This window comes from Quercus lobata, chromosome 7, assembly GCF_001633185.2.
Source record: "Quercus lobata isolate SW786 chromosome 7, ValleyOak3.0 Primary Assembly, whole genome shotgun sequence".
NCBI lineage: Eukaryota > Viridiplantae > Streptophyta > Magnoliopsida > Fagales > Fagaceae > Quercus > Quercus lobata.
Genome location: NC_044910.1, coordinates 21,089,148 through 21,111,257, shown reverse-complemented (window position 1 = coordinate 21,111,257; position 22,110 = coordinate 21,089,148). Strand labels below are relative to the sequence as shown.

The 22,110-nt window shown below is 33.3% G+C and overlaps 1 protein-coding gene across 1 annotated transcript; it reads right to left on the bottom strand.

Annotated features, from left to right (window-relative positions):
* Positions 1–5,104: 5,104 nt before the first annotated feature.
* Positions 5,105–9,209, bottom strand: LOC115953639 (guanylate kinase 2). The gene is made up of 11 exons (XM_031071377.1): positions 8,848–9,209; positions 8,392–8,427; positions 8,142–8,246; positions 7,957–8,024; positions 7,757–7,886; positions 7,037–7,399; positions 6,170–6,291; positions 5,955–6,090; positions 5,785–5,830; positions 5,570–5,675; positions 5,105–5,473 (listed from the first exon to the last, which is right to left on the bottom strand). Exons 2-11 carry the CDS (start codon positions 8,392–8,394, stop codon positions 5,356–5,358), a joined length of 1,197 nt encoding a protein of 398 aa, XP_030927237.1. The 5' UTR covers positions 8,395–8,427; positions 8,848–9,209; the 3' UTR covers positions 5,105–5,355.
* Positions 9,210–22,110: the final 12,901 nt, after the last annotated feature.

The following is a 22,110-nucleotide window of genomic DNA, read 5'->3' as shown; positions in this document are numbered from 1 at the left end:
GTGATGTGAACAGAGAATTAAGGAGACCCAAAGGAACTAAACCAAATCCATCCATCCATGATAGGGTCAGTGGGGGACCCAACCACAGTGAAAGGGCCAATGCTTTCTCCCACTTGCTTTTCTGGGTCCCCCAGTGAGGAAATTCTGGTGGAAGATTCCAACATCCATCCAGAAAGACATATACTACTGTACTGTCAGTGGAGCTTCCCTCCCATTTATGATTTAACACACTCAATTAAATAGATTCCCCTTGCCATGCGTCATCAAAGTATTCGCTTATTATGTGGAAGATTATAGACCATGCAAAGATTTATAAATACCTTATTCTACACCCACTTGATAGTCCAAACCCGCAACCCAAGGCATTGGCTGGGTTAGCCTTTATAGCTGAGGAAAGGACCATGCCGACTTTTAGGCAGCCACAAGTCTACATCACTACCAACTTGGCCAGCACTTTAGCATGCCAGCTAGGGACCTCTCATACCATGATCCATGCCACTTTGAACTGGTCACTCATGTTTGGTGGTGGTGGGTTCACAACTGAAAACTGCATTAACGGCTATCTACAACTATTCTAGAATATCGCTTACTCAACCCAACCCAAAAAAAAAAAAATCTTTACTTGGAATAGTATTCACACACCCAACTTTTAACTCTTTTATATAGGTCCAATATATGTATGAAAATGTTGAAATTAAATTAAGAGTTGACACACAAGTCGAATATGCATTTCGGTATAAAAATAGGTATATTTCTAGAATTACTCTATTAAGAATATCTTAAAGAAAAAAAAAGTCTATAACTTATGTTTCGATGGAAGAAATTACTATAATGGTTTGTTTGTTAATTATCATAAGATTCCAAATATGTACATGCATGATAAATGATGCATATCTCCACTTATTATATATCTAACTAATTTAGTTTTAGAATAAAGTTAGTTAGTCCAATAGGGTTAAATTTGTTGTATACAAAATGTTTTACTTAGTTTACACATACTTCTAAAAGTAACTGAAATTATGATTTGAAATCACCATTTTAAAGTTAGTTTTTTGGGGAATGTGTAAAACAGTGTATGTGTAATAAACACTACTCAACCTAATAGAGTCTTCTTCCTCTTCATTTGGAGTAAGAAAAAGAAAAAAGAAAAAAACTATTTTATAAGGATCTATATAAGAGTCTTCAAACCATCTTCTCTCTCATTGATGCCTCAATTCGCCATGTTGTCAATTGTGACAAGATCCTGTCTCTCTTGCTCTTTTATGAAAGGTAATTTCCTCTTAGCCCCTTTTGCAATTATAATGTAGCAAAGAATTCTTCCTGGTAGGTCATGCAATTGCAAATGATTGCTACATGAAATATATTGGCCTTAGTTAGTTGGATAAGATATTCACAGATTAGGAAGGAATTAAATCTTATCCCATTAACTTTTTAATAATGATACCAACCCAAGTCAGCAAATCCTCTTAAACTGGTTCTGGGACCTCAAAATCCCGATCTTGTCTAATTCATCCCACTTTTTCTAACTGGAGTCACATCCACTCATATTCCTTTCTTTCTAAGCCGCCCCCCCTCCTTTTTTTTTTTTTTTTTTTTTTTTTACAATACTAGTCTCGTAAGTCGTATCCCTTTCTTATTACTTTCATGTATATGTAATTATTCTTAATGAGCAGTTGATTACAAGTCTAACCCGATTCATTAGCACATATTAAGGAGAAGTGAGAACACTTAAAAAGCCATCAGGAGTGGACCAATGGGGGACACTCCGGATACTTAAGTCAATAGGACTTCTCACTAAATGAGACCTTGTGAAATGAGGTCAAGATTATTTATACCTTTCTCTTTTAATAACCCCTCTTTTATGCTCATTGAATAGGAAAATTAGTCCATCATCCAACCTAGGGATTTAAAATTCAAATCCGGGTGTGTCCTTCCCAAATATGGAAATATCTTACAACAATAGTTATTCACCTAGAAATCTTCGAAGTTAATCCCAAAAGGATTGGCTTAGTGGTTTCTAAAGATTTATGATATCTATGAGATCCTAGGTTCGAAAACTATCTCACTTAACTTTAGCATAGTTTTGCTTAACTTTTTGTTTTTGAAGAGCTCACTTAAGCAAGAAAGGTAGTTCACTAGAGCGAGATCATTCTAACTTAAGTGAGATAGTTTTAGTATGTTATTGCATTGTAGAATTTTGTAGAAAATGAGGGAAAAGAAGCCTTTAATGGCTAGTAACAGCTAAGGGAACATTTTAGAGTGCTTGTCATGACCAAAGTGACCATTTAAAAGTTCATTTTCAATGAAAAATCTTCATTGTTTATAAGTATATTTTCATATTCATTTTTTTTTTAAGATTTTGCGCATCATTAGAGAAATTTATAGGATTATCCAAGTTTCCTTCTTGCAGAATTTGACTTATTTGTATCTGTGAATACCTTATTTTGCAACTCTCATTTAACCTCATTTGCATCTCATGTGCATATCATCATCATATCATAGGGGTAAAATTGTAATTTTGATTAATTGATTTCCAGTTGCATTGCATGAAATAAATCTTGAATTCATAACAATCGAAACGACAGTTCATGAGCCTTAATCGGGCCACTAGTTTGAAAGATATCATGAAAAGCAATGTGCACTTGCATGAATTGTCTCAACCACACATGATTATAAAGTCTTAAATTTTGATTGGTCTATTTTTAGTCTAATTTAAGTTTAATGATGTGTCATAACACTACTGGTTGTAGGTTTAATTTATTGTGAAGTTGCATGTATCCGATTCAATACGAAGACAATGCATTAATTATTTCCTTAAAATTGGTTAAAATTGATTAAATTAAATTATTTTGAAGTTAATTTTCTGAGCTAAGGTCCAAGAAAGTTTGAAAAATGGTGAAAATTCAGAAGGATATTAGATCACAATTCAATCGGAAAGAATCAAACCAAAAAGGCCAAAATCCAGAGGTGTCAAGAACCAAGTGTCAATTTGCACTTGGACTAGAACCTTCAGATTTCCTTCATTTTTTGGTTTGGCTTGCTCTCCACTTAGTTTGACCTTGATTCCTATGGTTTTCACTCAGAATTCCAAAATTTTCAAAGTACCCTAGAATTTCATCTCTACACCTGAAATTTCTTCACTTTTCTCTATCCCTACTCTCTACAGTTAGTAGTAAGCAAGGTTCCTTTGGTGTTTTGGTCATCTTGGTCTCAATTCACTAGAAGGGTTAGCTTGATTCTTTTGGTCTCTAGCTATCAACTTTTTATTACGAATCCTACTCTAGAAAATCTTTCTTGCTTAGAGTGCTTGGGAGTGCTAGTGAATGCAGGTAAGATTGCTAGTGCTTACTAGTCTATTTTGGTTCACAAACACTCGTAAAGGGGAATAGAACACCTAATTAGCGACCAGGAGTGAATAAACCGGGGACTTTCCAATGCATAAATCAGCAGGTTTCTCTCTAAAGGAGAGCTTGTTGTGAAATAAGGTCAAGATTGTTCATACCTTATTCAGTCTATATAACCATCCTTTTATACTTATTTGGGGAAGAAATTAGTCTATCATCCAAGCTCAGGATTTAAAATTCAAATCTTGACACTTCCATTCCCCAACATGGATAATATCTTGCAGCAAATAACGATTCATCTAGAAATTTTGGCAATTAATTAGGCTTTAAAACTCAGTTCCATGCAAGGAGTTGGCGAACTTTCGTCTTTTTCTCTTCAAGCTCTTTCTGGTTTTACGCAACTACGATGTCATCAATTTATGTTGAGATGCCAAATCAGCACACTACTCATTATGCCAACCTACCTTGTCATTTTTTGAAGATTAGGTATAACAAGTCAAATTTCACTATACTTCAAGGTGTCAGTATAAATTATCCTAATTTTAATGTACGCATTATGCACCACATTACAAACGAAAAAATATATATAAAGAAGAGGTACCCATATGATATACCATAACTTATAAGATGTAATTTTTATTATATAGTTTATAGTTTTTATCTATTGTTGCTTTTTTGTTTTTATATAATAAAAAATAGAATAAAATCTCATAAATCAGCAAAATAAGATGTAACAAGTTAAAGGTTTTTTTTTTAAGAAAGTTTTAACTTATAGTGTCCGCTTCTAATGATAGATCTTTATCATTAGACTAAGGCATTAATCGATTTTTGGTGTAGGCAAGGATTACATCCTAGATTTCTTATTTCAACAATCAGATATTTTATCAGTTGAGCTAACTAGAACCCACTAAAGGTACATTTAAATTGTCAATTTGGTATATTTTATTTTCATTGATTTATTTTTCTTTTAAAAAAAACTGGAAAAATATACCGTCAATTCCTAATTAGATTTCAATACTTCATATAAGTCTATCACATATACTTGAAAATGTTAAAATCCAATTAAAAATTAACACATAAACAGGAGGGAGGAAAAGATGTGCTACTAGCATTACTTTATATCTAAATATGAAGAAATCAACTACAGCAGAACACTATCTTTCCAAGTCTTTTTTTATTTTTCTGAGTCAATCTTTCCTAGTCAATTATGATTAGAAAGTTGTCAAAAATTTAGATGAGTGCGTGATAGAGCAGTATTTATAGACCGGTTTCGCACACTGTTGTTTGGACTTTGAATTAAATCGTTGAACCAGTCTTTCTTCTGTTCACGTAATATTGAAGGACAGCACCACGAAATAAATTGCTTTTAAATTTTTCCTAGAAAACCAATTATTTTCATGTTTCCCCCAGATGGAGACAAACGGTGGGTACCTAGTACCTACCTAAGCGGGCAAAACAGAAAAGAAAATTGCAAGATGGTGGTTATTATTGCATTCATGAGTAGTTGATGAATTTTATCAAGTTTAATAAGTTAGATAGTCAGGCTTACTCTTCTAAATACCGGCAAATCTTCCGTCCGATGCATAGTGATTAATGCCCAAGGACAGATGCCAGCACGTAAGCAATTTAAACACGTGTATGAATTGTGTCGGGTCAAGTGCACTAGAGCCAAACCACACCTCTAAATATAAAATTCTTTTAATAACTACTGAGCTGATAACCTGTGAATGGTAGAAAGTATTGTTAATGGTAGACTAATGTTGAGTATCAGCTGGCTACAAGTACCTTTCATTGCCGCATAAATTCATAATCCATTTCTCATTGCCCAAGTTGGGAGTGGTAAATGTTCAAATATTCTCAAACAAGCAAAGAATGGAAATAATGCTATGGTCTCACATAATGACATCTAGAACATTATGACCTTTTCCTCTTTTGAAGTTACGTAAAGGAAAGATTAAAGAAAATTTTTGAAAATGAGACCCCAAGTTAGTATAGCCAAAGTTGGGAGTCGTTAGCTCAGCTGGTTGAATCCATTCAACTCATCTGAAAATGAATCAATGGCATAAACATTTAGGCCTCTCGTCCGTCTAGGCGCCCCTCCTTTGAGAGTGGACAAATCCAACCCAATCCTGCTCAGGACACATATACATGCCAATAAGTTGAAAATCTCACCTTTTAGGTATCAATAAAAATAAATAAATAAATCACACATGTACAAAACTTACAAGTCCTTTGTAGCAGTTTTCAGTTCTGGATTTCCACGATTAATGATGATTTTCTGATCAATTTTTGAAATTGACAAGTCCAGAGGAAGATCAACCCCATATGGTGCTGAATTGACATTTTAAACACTTCAAATTTAATTTTCATGGCATATAAAATCTACAAGAATAAATGAACACTAGTCACATGATACTAGTTTATTTGAGGGACTTCTTACATGATTTAGGGGCAGCAGTGACATTTCCATCAAGTCCCAAGAGTTCCTACACCAAATGAGAGTTGTTATGTCAGAATTAAGGAGTGGAATTATTTTCTGGCAACAGAAAAAATTTAAAACATAGTATCTGCAACAGCATTAGGTGTGGTGCAAGGCATCAGACAAATTACCTTAAGATTTTCATAGCACTCTTCAAGATTATCATTATACAAGAAATGATCAAAAATGCCTGATGATTTCCCTTGCTCCATTTCTGCCTGAGCATTTCGGAGTCGCTTTAGGATCTGTTCCTCTGTCTCTGTCCCCCTGTTTACATTATTCAAGTTGGAACCAAGATGGTAGAATTTGAGAATAGAAAAGATATAAATGGGAATCTCCAACTCACCTTGCACGGAGGCGCTTCTCCAGCTCCTCCATTGATGGTGGGGAGACAAAGATGAATATAGCTTCAAGAGAACTAGCCCTTACAGACCTTGCCCCTTGAACATCGATGTCAAGAATACATCTCTACATTGAAAGGAGACAAAAGCATTAGCAGAGAGAAAACTATATTTTAAATTTGCTACAAAAAGGCAATGCTTGTTTGATAGTGTAATTCACAAAGCTTCTACAATTATCCAATAAAAAATTTTTAAAAATATATATCAATGTCAGCACACCAAAATCTAGATGATATTTCTTATCTTAGGAAAACTTATGATTCCAACTCAAGCCCTCTTATAATTCATATCATATAAGGTAATAACAACCAACACGCAGTATTGTAACTCTCTAGCATTGCCTGGTCTCCTACATAAGGAGAACCAATGTTCAAATCAAACCTGACTCTTTTAACAATTGAATTATAAATTAAATTTTTAAAAACAAAAAAGTTATTTTAAGAAATTAACTTGGTTAAAACACTCATCATTAAGCACCAAACAAACTACAAACTTATAAGCATTTTAATTTTAATTTTAGGGCAATAAAATCATAAGTAAATTCCCATCGGTAACCAACCAAAAAGGCTCACTATTGATTCCATCAACAAAGAAAAATAACTCAATGCAATTTGCTGATATAAACTGTTAGCTTCCTCATTTAGTGGCAAAAGAATGAGAAAACACACATTTTTACACCACTGCTTTTTGTAGATCTAAAATAAATGAAAGCCATACCCTAGTCAAAAGTGATCCCAAAACAAATAATACATACATGCTGTATCTGGGAAGTAAATAATTGGTTTTAAAGACACAAATATACACAGATTTACCTTCCCGGCATCTGCTACCACTTCAACAGCTTCAACACTAGTTCCATAGAGATTTCCATGAACAGAAGCAAACTCAAGAAACTTTCCATCTTTTATGTCTTTCTCCATAACACTTCGTTCGGTGAAATGGTAATGAATACCATCCATCTCCATGTTCCTTGGAGCCCGGGTTGTGTGGCTCACAGAAAACCCAAACATAGATGGAAATTCCTTCATAAGCATGGATATCAGTGTACCCTTACCTACTCCAGAAGGACCACTGATAACAACTGGCTTCTCGGCGTTGCCCTTCACACCCTTGCTCCAAGCAACAACCTCAGTCCCCAATATTTTTCTCTGTTCCCTAACATATTGGGTGTCCACCTACCAATATTTAAGCAAATCAAACAGTTTAAGGTACAGAAGGATTAAGTATTTACATGAAATTTACAACTGCTGGATTGGGGGTGTTCAAATACCAGTAAAAAAAAATTATTGTTTCGATTTAGGCTAACATAGTATTCAAAACAAACTTCTTTTTTATGTTCTCTATGGCATCAGAAATGTGATTATTTCAAATTTTTTGGGAAAGAAAATCATTTGGATTTCAATTATCATCATGGTGCTGAACCTTTTATCTTGTACCATCTCAACTTCAAAGTACTTTGCAACCTGAACTGCGGTAAGAAAGTAATAAATGACTTCATTTTAAAGGTTCTAAAATGTTTGTATGATACCAACCTCAAGAAACCAAACGCCATCATCTATGCTAGAACCTTTCTGAATAACCAATATTTGACCCTCATTTAAAGGCACTGCTGAATGGCCTTTACATGGCTTGGGTTTTGTTCCTAGCACAGTAGGATTCACCCTGCAAATTCAAACAGACATTAGTAACCACACCTTAATGAAGCTACTCTAAGGCTAAACAATAAACTCACCATCCGCCTCTACTATGGTCCAAAACTTGAACTCTGATTGATTCATCATCAGCTCCACCAATCAGGTACTGTTAAAAAGATACACGGACAATTTTCAATTGGGAAAATATGATTGACACAGTGAATCACTAAAGCACAAAGAGAAACACCATAGGAGATCATAATCATAAATTGGATCATCATACTGCTTTATTGCCAATGACAGTTGGTGTTGAATCCTTAGATTTCAAATCAAACCCATTTGAAAAACCCTTCTGCAGATCATCCTCAATGAAAGCTGGGGCTTCTCCCTGATGAACACAAGAAAATACAGATCAAATTAGAAGAAAGCGATCTCTTTGATCCACATTTAGACGTCACTATCTACTTGCATTAAAGTTCAAATTTTCCCACTATGCACAATGAAAGTGGTGAAATATAATATTAAAAGCTCACCATTGAGAACTCTATGCCACAAACTCTAGATTCACCCTGGTCAACATACATGGAAAGGTATGAGAATACACACAGATTTTTCTGGATCTAGCAACAAATGCAAAATTCTAGCCATAAAGGCACAAAAACCCCCCATTGAAGCAATCAAACACTATGACAAATACAAATATTTACAAAATAAAAGCAAAAACGCAAACTTGAACAGCATAAAAACAAAAACAGACTCCAAGAATCAAAACCCAGTTGCCCAATTAATGTTTCAACTTCTATGTACAAAAATCAAACGTATTCCATTGAAATAACCCATGTTAGTTTTATTTTTTTTTAAAAAAAAATTGACAGAGCCAAAAACCATGGATCAAACAATTAATTGGAACTAAACACAATGAACAATGCAATGGGGATGAAAAAAATTAAAAGAAACCGAAATAAATCTAATTGAGTGAGACCCCTTACCTTTGAATAAGCAGCGGCCTCTATGGCCAAAAACCAGTGATTGGTATTTATAAGGAGAGATTAAACTTTAAAGAAAGCCCACTTTTTTTTTTTTTGTTGGTGGTGTGCGTGTGTATGTGTGTATGGGTTCTTTTTCAACCTTAAGTCTCTGAAAATCAAATCAGAACAAACTTAGGAAGAAAAAAAGAACAAGGCTTGTAAAAGAAGTCGCAAGATAAATTGAGAGGCATTCTATTCTCACTTGGTATTTGTAGGAAAGAGATTCCATTCCTTTCTTCTTTCTATCTAAGGCTCTAGAGAGAGAGAGAAAAAAGGGGTGTCTTTTTGGTCGCATTCAATTCACGCAACAACATGAAAGACCGGCTTTCGTTTTCTTGTGAGGTGCTTATGAAGCTTCTTGCCTTTTACGGAGTATTTCTTTACTATTTTTTTTTTTTAATTGGGATATTTATTTACTATTGTTTTTGGGCCTATTGATAGATTACATAGTTTTTTTCTTCAAACATTTATAGAAGATTTAAATTGGTAAAGATTCATTTTCAAAAAAAAAAAAAAAAAGTTGGTAAAGATTCCATCAAAAAAATATATAAATAAATTGGTAAAGATTTTTATGATTCAATTTTTGTCAACACCCAAAAAATAAAAAAAACTTTTAGGCTTTCTCTTTTTATTTTGAATGAAAGTATGAACAAAGCATTTTCATTACATTTTTATAACAAAATTTAAATAATAAATTGTTAATGATTGATAAAAAAAATGACTTAATAGTGGGTTTAAATGGGAGCCAATAACAACTTGTCAGTTTTATTATGAAATTATTATAAAATTGTTCTATAGTACCACTTTATTTCTTTTTTGTTTTTTTAGGAGAAAAAAAAAGTTTTAGATGTAAAAGAATATTTTATTTTTTGAATCCAAGCGTAAAAGAATTTGATTCTTAAAAAAACCTTGATTTTTTTTTTTTTTTTTTGGTTGAGGTGTAAAAGAATTTGATTCTCAAAACAAAAGGTTCTAAAAGAATTTTATTAGGGGCAAAATAATTTGGGTCCTTCTAAAAACAAGTAAATTAGAAATTAAACAAAAAATAAAAAGAAAATACCCTGCTAACAGTGACCACCTTTGGAAGGATTCAAATGTTAAGGGAAGTACCATGTGCGACTCTATCGTTGTGTGACGGTGAAGGAAAGTACTTTAGATTCTAATCAAGTGAGAGACTGACACGTTTGTTCATACGTGATAGGGAGCTGACACGTGTGGTAATAACATACATCAGTTTTGTTTGGCCTAAACTCTTGCCTAGCCCAAAAGAGTAAGAAAAGATAAATATTGGAAGGGTTATTATAACCTTTTTCTCTTTGCGGACTCTTGCTTTTTTTTTCTTTTTTTCTTTTTTTGTTGATGGGACGGACTCTTGCTTATTGGATGAATGATATTGCAACAAAAAAATCTAAAAGAATGAGTTTCATAATTTCATCAAATATTAAATTAATTGTTCGGATAATATATTAAAAACAAAGTGAAAAAGTTAAACCAACCCTCTCATGTCAAACCCTATTTTGAGTATGAGTACAATAATACATTCATAGTTTCAACGTTCAACTCACCCTCACCAACTATGAAAATTAAATAATTAAATAAAGCAATCACTTTTAGTTCATAGTTGATGATGGAAAGAATAGTATGTAAGCCAATCGTCTAAACTCACAATACTAGGGAACCCAAAGAGTGAAAATGCCGACACTTACAATACTAGAGTGAAAATGCCGACAGAGTGTGCTGGTGTGGTACTGGGCAAAGACCTAACATGTAAAATATCAAATGGAAAGCAATTAAATAACAATTAAATAAACACAAATGGAAAAATATCAAATTTGACCTCACATGTAAAGGTTGACCAAATAAAATATGGAAAGCAAATTAACATATTTAAATAGCCTAAAATAGAGAATTCAAAATCAATTAGATTTAAAAAAAAAAAAAAAAAAAAAAAAAAAAAAAAAAAAAAACAACAACAACAACAACAACAACAGGTGAAAAAAAAAATTAGTTAAGTAAAAAATAATAATTTTGCTCTAATTAGGGTTTGGAGTGCATACGCATACTTAACTACATGTGTATGCATGGTCGAAACCATGCTTAAGCATGCATATGCATCCTTAGCACAAAATCTGTAAAACCGCTCGGCTTGTAATCTGGTCTCCATTATGTGTTGCTACTTGCTAGGCCATATTTAATTAAAGATTAAAAAAAAAAAAAAAAAACCATAGTCCTAAAGTTAAACATACATTATGAACTAGATTTAAAAAAAAGCACAAACAACATGTTAAATATCACATAATAACAAAAAAAGAAACACATTAAAACCAAATTAAACAAATATTATTGAACATGAAAAACTAACAATTAAATAAACACAAAAGGAAAAATATCAAATTAAACCTAACATGTAAAGGTTGACCAAATAAAATATGGAAAGCAAATTAACATATTAAATAACCTAAAATAGAGAATTCAAAGTCAATCAGATTTTAAAAAGAAAAAAAAACATGTGAATAAAAATTATTTAAATAAAAAATAATAATTTTGCCCTAATCTGGATTCGAAATGCATACACATACTTAACCACATGTGTATGCATGGTCAAAACCATGCTTAAGCATGCATTTGCATCCTTAGCACAAAATCTATAAAATCATATATTTGCATATTGTAACAAACAAAGATAAAACATATGAAATCAAATAAGCATGTTAGAAACCCTAAATACTAAACTAACATAAAGCAAATAAAGCAAACATCAACATAAAAAAATAATCATGAAACAAATCAAATAAGTATACTAAACTACATTAAATAAATAATCACATCAATCTTTACATAGAAACTAAAATAACAAAGCAAGAACATATTATAATCAACCCAAGATTAGATTAACACATATCAAACATAATAAAAAACAACAAACAAATCAAATATAACAAGTTAGAGAAATTGTAAGGGGTCCGAGGACTGAAGAGAATTAGAATACGAAAGCGTCTCATACAATCCCACCCGTATAAGGGTATCCACCCCGAAGACATCACTAACTCGAGGATGTGAGGGAATGCAGAATGGTGTTATATAAGAACTTATGGAGAAGAGGAAGGACCATAAGGGGGGTAAAGACGGTGGGAGGAAGCTTCCTGAAAAAGCATACCTTCCCCCTCCGCATTGAATACCCTACAACAACCTTATCAGCTACATTAATGAAGAAATGACACTTGAACAATTACTTCACAGCTAGCAGCTCCATTTACCACCTTCAGTGGAACTTTGATGGGACAAGTATCTTGAAAAAATGCCTTGAAGCATACAAATGGAGGGTTAGGATGTAAGGAGGAAGGATATATAAGGAAGAGGAACCTCCAGATTAAGGGGTTGAACATTTTCTTCAAGGATAAGAGAAAAAGAAAAGGTGATAATGGATAAGATAGGGCAAAACTTGGAACATTTGTGAATAAGTAACCAATCCTCGGACAAACTCGAGGAGAGTATCATTTGTAACAGCTACTTAAGAGAAAATTATATAACACTTCAAATTCTTTAGCCATAAACTAAAACTTGATCTTGAACCACTATTGAACTGTCTTCCCACTCTCTTTAGAAATTCTATTGTTTGGGCTTGGTAAGGCCAAGGCATCATTGTTCTTACTGGGCTTGGACTATTACTTTCTGAATACTTATAGAAACTATATTAAGAACTTATATAAATCATATTAAACAAAGAATGAGTTCATGGAAAAAACACTCACCTTACTTAATATTATGGGTTTAGAGCTTTGTTTAACCGATCCCTCAGTGCCGACAACACAAAGATTAGATTTAGGGAACAAAGATAATAAAGAACACAATAGTTCTAAGGAATCATAACTCAAGAACAACTTATATTGAAAAGATTTTGTAAAAAAAATTAAAAAAACAAGTTTCTGCCTTAAAACATTAACTAAAGAGAGGTTTTTTTAGGCTAGAAAAATGTGCAGCTGTTGTATGAGTGATTAGAAAAGATGATTAGGGTTTTAGAAAACAAAGAGATACTCTCTCTAGCTCGGGTTTATATTGGAGACATAAGGTGAGTATTAATATGTGTAAACTATGGTTTTCAGGGATTTTTTTGAGGGTTTTGGACGTTTTTTAAGGGTCTAGGGCCTGTCCCCTATCAAAGAATGAAGCTTTGGGCCATTTAAACTGAAGTTTTAGAATGCACCATGTATGCGCATACACGACTTCAAACAAGCACGCGTAGAATCCTAAATTGATTGCACTATTAGCCCGACTTCAAACAGCCATAAATTACACAAAATTTATGTTCAAATTAAATCCCAAGATGTCTACTTTTCCAATGAAATAAACCTCACTCAAAAGTTATTTATGGAACAAATGTTATGGTCAAACATTGAGCAAATGTCATTTTTTAGCATCGTTTTCAAAGCAATTCGAACTCTTTTGAGTTATGATTACTTTTGAACTATTGAGAACTCTTTAATTACCCTTGGTTGATTATTTTAAGCTTATCATTAAGGCTGGGGATTAAAGGTTATTAACAAGTACAAAATGAGGTGTCTACATGGAGCACAGTGGAGTTAATGCCCTAAGATCTCCAGGTTTAATTTCTCATACTTGGTGGATATGACTATGTAGGTAGATCTTTAAGCATGGTCTAAATGTTCTTTCCATATAGAGATAGTGGAGAGGAGGATATGCAAAGGCTAGAGAGCTAAGTGTAGCTACTTATCTGTCGAGTTTTACTCTTCTATTATCATGTTGTGTTGGACGAGTAGGCGATGGATGGATTGCATTGCAGGGTACCAAACAAGGCTACCCAATGACTTTTGTGTACCTAATGACTACCATGGACTTGAAGATTCTCATGTGTTAGAGTGATTTAGATTTAGTGAAAATGTTCCCTATCAATTTTGGTAAGAAAAACGAGGATGGTGGAGGTATGTATAGGTTAGTATACAATCATGATATGAGTTTAGGAGTATATACAAACATTGGAGGAGCATGAGAGACCAGTTTTCCTTTTGGATCACTTTGGGATGCTTCTAGGGACTAAATTTGTGTTAACAATTGCATTTTTTACCTTTTCTTTTGCCCAATGAGTAGGAAATAAATTGAAAGATCCTTTACTATTGGTGAAATGGTTTAGAGCTTTGGCTCAACTATTCGAAACCTCTCTTTTAAGTCTTGGATTAGCAAATCTATCGTAGAGAATATCTTATACTCAGTCACTCAGGTTTTAGAAAATAGAGAAGTCATATGTTCCCTTGCAAGTTGCCTAGGAACATAAGTTCATGTATTTCCCTACTCGATTCCAGGTTCATTGAATATCCATATTTATGGATACAAGAGTGGTGCATTCAATCTCTCAAAACTTCACTACCATTCCACTTTTAAAGAAATACTTGCAGTAAAACATAGAATTGAAAATTTCCAGTTTCACCTTCCTAGCCACAACTTTTTCATTGAAATGGATATGTATTCCTTCCCAAAAACACTTCATTTTTTAAAGGAACATACTTCCTCATTCTCAACTTCTTAGATGGGCAAATTGGTTTTTACAAAAAAAATTCCAAGTAAAACACATATAAGGGAGATATAATATTATTGCAGACTACCTTTCCAGAAATCCTCCTCCTATAAACATTGCCATAATTCATTCCCCTTTGTGTGTCTATCCTATTAGAGTTCTTTCATCTTTTGCCCTCTACCCCATTAATGGTCCTGAAAATATCATAAGTCTTCTTCCCCTGTTTGTGATACTCTAGCTTGTTATCAATTACCAAGATCTAAATCATTTTCTAGTTCGATTACAAGTTTCCTTTGCCAAATAAGAGTTCTCTCTTCCAACATCTTTCTTAAATGTAAAGATATATGCAATGTTTAATTTAAAAGTAGGATTTTGGCAAGTTGGCCATCCAAAAGATGGGTTTAAGATTGCATTTTGCAGTCTACTTCACCATTACCATTGAACAATTATGCCTTTTTTGGCTTTAAAATTGCACTGTCACACTTTCAAAAGACAATGGTCTCGTTGTTCTAGCCTCTCCTATCCAATGCACTAATTTATGTTGTTGAGACATCATGACAACTTGTATTTTTTTTTTTTTTTCCAATTTTGAATTGGTAATAGTTGTTGCACATGATGAAATCTAGATTTTTGCTGAGTTCGACTTTGAGCCAAATTACCTTTATTTTGGCATTTATAACCCTTAATTATTGTTTAATTACCCATTTAAAAGAAAATTTCAACAACTATTTAGGATTATCACTATTTACCAATCTAACTTATCAAATGTGTGCACCCTCATAATTATTTTAAATCTAATCTAGTAGAATTATGACACGTCATTAATTCAAATTAATTCTTCATGGAACCAATCAAAATTAGTTGTTCATAATCACACATGATTAGACTCAATTATGTGGATGCATCTTTGTCGTTGAAATTTGATTTTGCCATATCTATAAATCTAGTGGTTCGATTGGTGCTCTTGACATATCATTTTGATTGTTAAGACTTTAGGGTTTATTTTATGTGAAGTAATTGGAAATATAAAGATCAAAATTACAATTTTACCTTTAGGATATGAAATTGCCCTTTTTCCCTTGGATGAGGTTCAATGGAGGTTGAGAAAATGGGGTGTCTACATTTGGTTGAGCATAAAATTCTATTGTCTTGAAGGCTACTCTAGAGTGCCTAGAGATAATTTTAATTTATATACTTTCTCATCCTATCGTTTTACTTGGGATCCTTCTGGTTGTATCATGTAAATATTTTCCTTTAATTTACCCATGAGGAGTGTCATTTGATTGATAACTAATTGATGTAGTTTCAAGTCTAATTTTGTTACCTTGGTCTTGATGATTCAAACTAGGTTAACTTTTCCACCAGGAGTATTTTCCAAAAAATTCTACATTGGATTTGCTAAGAAAACCTCATGGCCCCTTCCATCATCCCATTTTGACCCCTTGGGATTTTTTGGAACATTTTTCATAAAAATCAAGATCCTAAAAACGTGTTTTTCAAATCCAATTAACACTCGAAATTTAGTGAATTTCATAAAATTGCAAGACTCATTTGTCTCAATGGGATTATGGTGCAAATGCTAATTCAAACTTACGGTTAAACCCTAAAAATTAAGGATTTTAATTAATTTTGACCCACCACTATTGCCACCTGCCATCACCCACCCTTTGTTTACCAAATCTAATTAGTGCTCAGGATTTGTTGAATTTTAAATAACTGTAAAACTCATTTATGTCAATCAAATTAAGGAGCAAGCTCTAATGCAAACATACGATCAAACCCTAAAATCAAGGATTTTAACTAAGTTTGATCCACCACTGGCGCCACCTACCATAAATCATCCATTGTCAATGCCATTATTGATCAAATTCCTACTATTTTTCAAACCATCACCATTTTCCACAACTTTAACTGCCACCATTATTGGGTATTTTAATTGTATCCAAAATTATTCAAAACATATACTCTTTTTTTACTTTTCAGATTATAAAGGAAAACAAATAATTTTCTCTATAATCATTTTCCATTGAAAATATTTCCCTCCAAATAACATTTTCCATGGAAAAAAAAAAAGTTGTGGGAGGTGGTGAGGCGAAGAATGTGCAAAGAACGCAGTCATGACACAAAGTTGGAAATGGTGGGAGGGCTACTTGCACTTGTAGGACCTATAATTATTGAGTTGTAATGATTATTTATTTATTTATTTTAGATATGATCGAATTTTAATTTATATCGTCCCCTCCATTATGATTGTTTATTCTTATCAAACCAAGACACTAATCAATTTTCAATTTATAGCTATAATGATCTTTTGGTATTGAAATTTTAGTAGTGTGAATATATAGATATGAAGAGAGAGAGAGAGAGAGAGAGAGAGAGAGAGAGAGAGAGAGAATTAAATAATTAGTGTGACAATTTTTATATTAAGCAACTGATATGGTATGCATAAGATGTCATAGGAATTTGTAAAATCTCTTATAATAAGAATTAGAGCAAAGTTTGGCTTCAAACATGTTTCGAGCCTTGGGCTCCAGTTATCAATAGGAATATAACATTTGTCCTGATCACGTGCAATGTATATCACTCACTTAACCCAACCAATCAAGTGAGTCATATATATTGTACATGATAAGACACATATTATCTTCCTATTGAACATGTTTGGATCCAAACATTTGTCTAAAAATTATATTAACCTTAGAAACACTCAATATTTTAAATACATTATTAATAACTTTGCTTAATTTCTTATAAGATTATGTGGCAGTAAAAGAAATAATTCAACATTTGTTGTTTTACCAATTCAATTTTCATTCAAATTTGTAATATAATATACCCTTAAAAGTCTCTATTTGTGTTTTGGGATTTTTTTTTTTCATTTTCCTTTTCTTATGCTGAATTTTAATTATTATTTTTTAAAACTTTGAATCCAACGAATATATATATATATATATATAGGAATTTTTTTTTTTTGAAAAACATATATAAGCAAAATTTAAGTACAGTATTTAAGCGTTATTCCTTAAATTTTTTTTTATTTTTTTATTTTTAAGATTCAGTTATGTGGTTGTACTTAACTAAAAATACACTTTCATCTCATGAGGAAAAAAAAACCACATATCTGAATCTTAAGAGGAACAACCCTAAATACTGTACTTAAGTTTTGTCATAAATATCTTCTCAAAAAAAAAAAAAAAACAGTTTTCATATATATATATATATATATATATATAATGTCTTGTATACAGATGAGTTGTGTTAAGAAAAGTCAGTGTCTTTTATGGGCTTCCTTTGAGTGTTAAGTTTTTTTTTTTTTTGAGAACCGAGTGTTAAGTTAATGGTGTTCCATCGTTGATCCAAAAGTGATTTTGGGCAATGCTTCGTTTGGGCTATACCATCAGCGATCAGGCATAAGCTTAGTAGCTCAATTCTGGGTGACGCATTAAGGCCTCATGATAGCCTGGGCTAGGCTTCATAAATGTGGTTCTAGAGGTTTTTTTTTTTTGGAGAAGGTGGCTCTTGAGGTTGATCTTACCTTATATTGCTTTATCATATTTACATACTACTCCACCATGGACTTCTGTGTTGGTATTCGATTGCAAGAGCCTCCAATCCTATGTAGAGTCTCAGCCTGTCATATGCATCATGAAGCATATTTTCGTTCATCCAAGGGTAACAGCAGGAGGAGGCTCGACACATATAAAATACTCCCTTATTTTTGTTTACTTTTCTTTTGTGGAGTGCTATGAACATGACATCCATGAATGACAACAACAACAACAACAACAATAAAGCCTTAATCCCAACATTTTGGGATCGATTATGAATTCTTCAATAAATTAGCTAAATCGGCCATATGTATTCTCATCCCTTATTTTATTCTATATCTAAATTCATGCTTAAATACATAAATTTAAAACTGCTCGTAAATACTAGGTATAGACGTATAGTGTGTGAATAATATTATAGCTTCCCCTTTCAGGGTAAAAAACAAAAACAAAACTACAAGGACAGTTCCTAGTCTCTGAGTAGTAAATATCATTCTCTTCCCATGAGTATTAAAGTTGCTTGTTCAACTCAAAGGCCCATTTTATAATGGGTGAAACTCAATTATCACTAAACGTGTGACATGGGCCAGATTACCTTATGCCCAACTATAAATGGTCACGAAACGCTACGTTACGGGCCTACAACTTTTTTTCTCATCCTCGTTATCAGACCATGCTGGGCTGTTTTTATTTAATAACATAATAGTACTGGACCGGACCTTGTCCAATTTGAATTTTTCTTTTCTTTTTTTTTCCTATAAAAAAAATTATCAGTGATTTGAAATGGATGTCATAGCATATATCATATATGTCTTCTAATGAAATGGATGTCATATATCATATACGTCTTCTAATGAAATGGATGTCATTACCAACATGTTTCCATGGAAAAAGAGACACAGCATATATGTCTTCTAAAAGCAAAATTCTTGTTGAACGACAAGTTATAAAATACCATAATAATTCAATGGGCATAAAATATAAAAATATAATATAATTAAGGGGAAAGGATTTCAAGTAGTGATAGCTTAATTAGTGATAATAGCTTCTTATATAGTCTCCATCTCTATGATCTTCTGACTTCTCTCCAACTATCTAGGTATCTCAAAAGAATACTTATCAATTCATCGATCCTTGTGTTTGGTCACACTCTCTCCCTGTAATTACTATCAAGTTTTTCCTTAGGATCCGTTTAGTTGGAGGGATGAAAAATGGGAGAATAAAAAATTGTTAGAAAATGGAAAAGTGGGATGATAGAAAAGATTTTAATTTTTCTCATTTTTATTTGGTTGGAAGTGGAAAAATAGAGAGATGGAAAAAGTGAGTTTGTATAAATTTACACATATAGCCTTATTAAAAAATGATACCCAATTAAAACCAAAAAAGTGATAAACAACCAAAAAAAATCAATCACCTAAATTTATTAAAAAATAAAAATCATGTTCATAAAAAAAATCACATCTAAAAAAAAAAAAGAAAAAAAAAATAGGAAGAAAAGAAAAGAAAAAGAAGAAGAGGCAAGCAACGCCTGCCTAGTAAATCAATAGAAAAAAAGAGAGGCAGGCAATTTCTAAGAGGGAAAAAAAAAGGTGTTAAGAAAAGCAATTTGGATGAATCCCATGTGCAATTGCATATGGGCATTTTAGTTAAAAAATGACACACAATTTCTTCCTTCAGTTTTCTCTTCATTTCGGGAAGAAAACTTTTTGGTAGGCCCGATAAGAAAACACCTGGTCCCTACTATTTATTTTCCTTCCTCCCCGCTCAACTAAACATACTCAAAAAAGTTTTCATTCCTATTTTTTTTCCAAGGTTTTCCATCCATCATATTTCACTTCCAAACAAACACACCCTTAATCTGAAATCATCATGTATGGGCCAACTTATTCTAACTTATTGTTTTTCTATCGTTAGATTCCAAGTTATTGTTACCACTGGACTTGCATCATTTCACTAATATCTTATCAATGAATTCATGATAAGTTACTATTTTACTAAAGGTTATAATTAATGAAATTAGATTTTTTTAAAATATGGGAATAATTGAACGACTAAAGTAGGGACTCAATGACTAACTCACGTTCAAGGTGAATTTTTTGTTTGGCACAAATTGTCTTTGAAAACTTCGTAAAATAGATCCAGTGAACAGATTTTTCACACAGTGTAATTTAGAAGTATCTTTGGAATTTTTTTTTTCGAGTAGATTTTGCTAGTAAGCATTTGTTTTGTTGCATAGCTGTTTGGTTTCTAGAAGTAGGGCATTTTCTTGCAGTTTTATTATGAGGAAGCATCCGTGTTTGATGCCCAGTTGGATCTTTGAGTTTCCTAGCTAGCACCTTAACTCCACTGGAAAATTTGGTTTTGTTTAGAAATGCTTTATGCAGATATTCCAACCCAACTTGGAAGACAGTGTGAAGCTCGACGAGATTCTCTGCCTCTATTTTTCAATGAATCTTGATTCGAAGTTTTATTTTCAAACCATGTGAAGCAGCACAATGTGTTTTTACCTAAGGTACTCAAGATTGCTGGTGGATCTTGTTTGACATATAATATCTTTGATGCAATTGACGTGACTTTGTATGGGGCTGAATCCTGAATCCCTAACACAATGAGGCTGTGTATGAATATGATGCACCATTTTTTTTTCTTTCTTGGGATTTATACCCAATTTGAAGGGATTTTGATGCGTCAGCATCCCTTAGGGATTGTATATCCAACCCAATTACCTAAGTTTTTTTCACTGACGCTGGAGTTTGAGGCGTTGTTTGATCATGATACCCATTGAACTTTAGAACACCCACATCTTAATGTTCTGTTCTATATACAGTATAATTAATTATCTTTTTTTTTTTTTAAGAGAGAATTTCAACCTATGGCGTTCGCTTCTGATAATAGCTCTTTATCATCAGAATAAGACATCAATTGGTTTTTGGTGTAGGCAAGGAGTGAATCCTAGATCTCTTATTCAAGCATAAAAAACTTTATCAGTTGAGTTAACTGGAATCCACATTAATTATCTTCTTTAAGGGTCAGCATTTGCCAATATGTGTAATTTCCGACCGTGATGTCGTGGGTTAATCTGCTATCGACAACGTTCTTTTGAGCAGTACACATTTGGCTGGGTTGTGTTGTGTTCCACAACGATTATTGTATGCTGATATATGTTGATAGCCCAACTTTTGATGTACAATTTTGTGTTAGGTTCACTTCCATACGACAAAGTTTATTAGTTTAAATTATTAATTTCATACAATGTTTAATTTAAATTATTAATAGGTCAAGTCAAGTGAGAGATCAATCAGAATCCAAACTAGATTCTAATTGCACTCTAATTTTGTGCTAAGTGTCTTTCTCGATAAACTATTGTAGGTGCCAAATTTGTTACGATCCCAAGACAGTGTTGGGCTCGTACGAAAAGAGGCCCTCACAATATCATTTGTACAGAGTGGGCTTCAAAGGTATGACCTTGGGCATAGATGAGCTGTTTAGTAGTAGTTCCTACGGGAAATACTGCATGGGCGGGCTTGGTTTCCCTAGCTAAACCCCTTTTCTTTTTTTAGCAAGAGTTCTCCGACCCCCCTAGAGCTTTATTTTCTTCTCCTTTTATACTGGTGTTCCATCCCCCTTTTTTGTGTCTACGTGTTGATTTTACTTTTTGGAGTACAGGCCTGTCCTGTCGACCCATACCTAGAGTGGTTGGGAGTTGCTGGAAAAGCATGGGCATGGGCATGGGCTTGTCAGACGCCAAATTCCGTATTACTGTGTTGGCTGCTTTTTCCCTGGCCCTGCCCCTACATTCAGTTTGCTCCTTTCTTTGGGCGTTTAGTGAAGTGCCGAGCAAGAGGTCGTCCTCGGCATTGGCTCTCCTCGGCTTGGGCCGCGGACCTTAAGATAAATTGGGCCTAGGCCGGGGCTACACTTTCTTTGGCCCCACAATAGCCCCTCAAAAGCCTGCTGCCCGACTTTTAGTTGGGGAGGAGGGTTTTGATAATGTTGGGCCTACATCATAGCTTGCTCTGATTCTACACTCCATTAATATTTGCATTTTTCCACTTACACGGGGGACGTGTCAAATTAAGAGGCATTCCTTCACCCACTCACGCGGGGTCCTGTGACACCCCTACGCTCGAGGTGCTCCTTCACGAG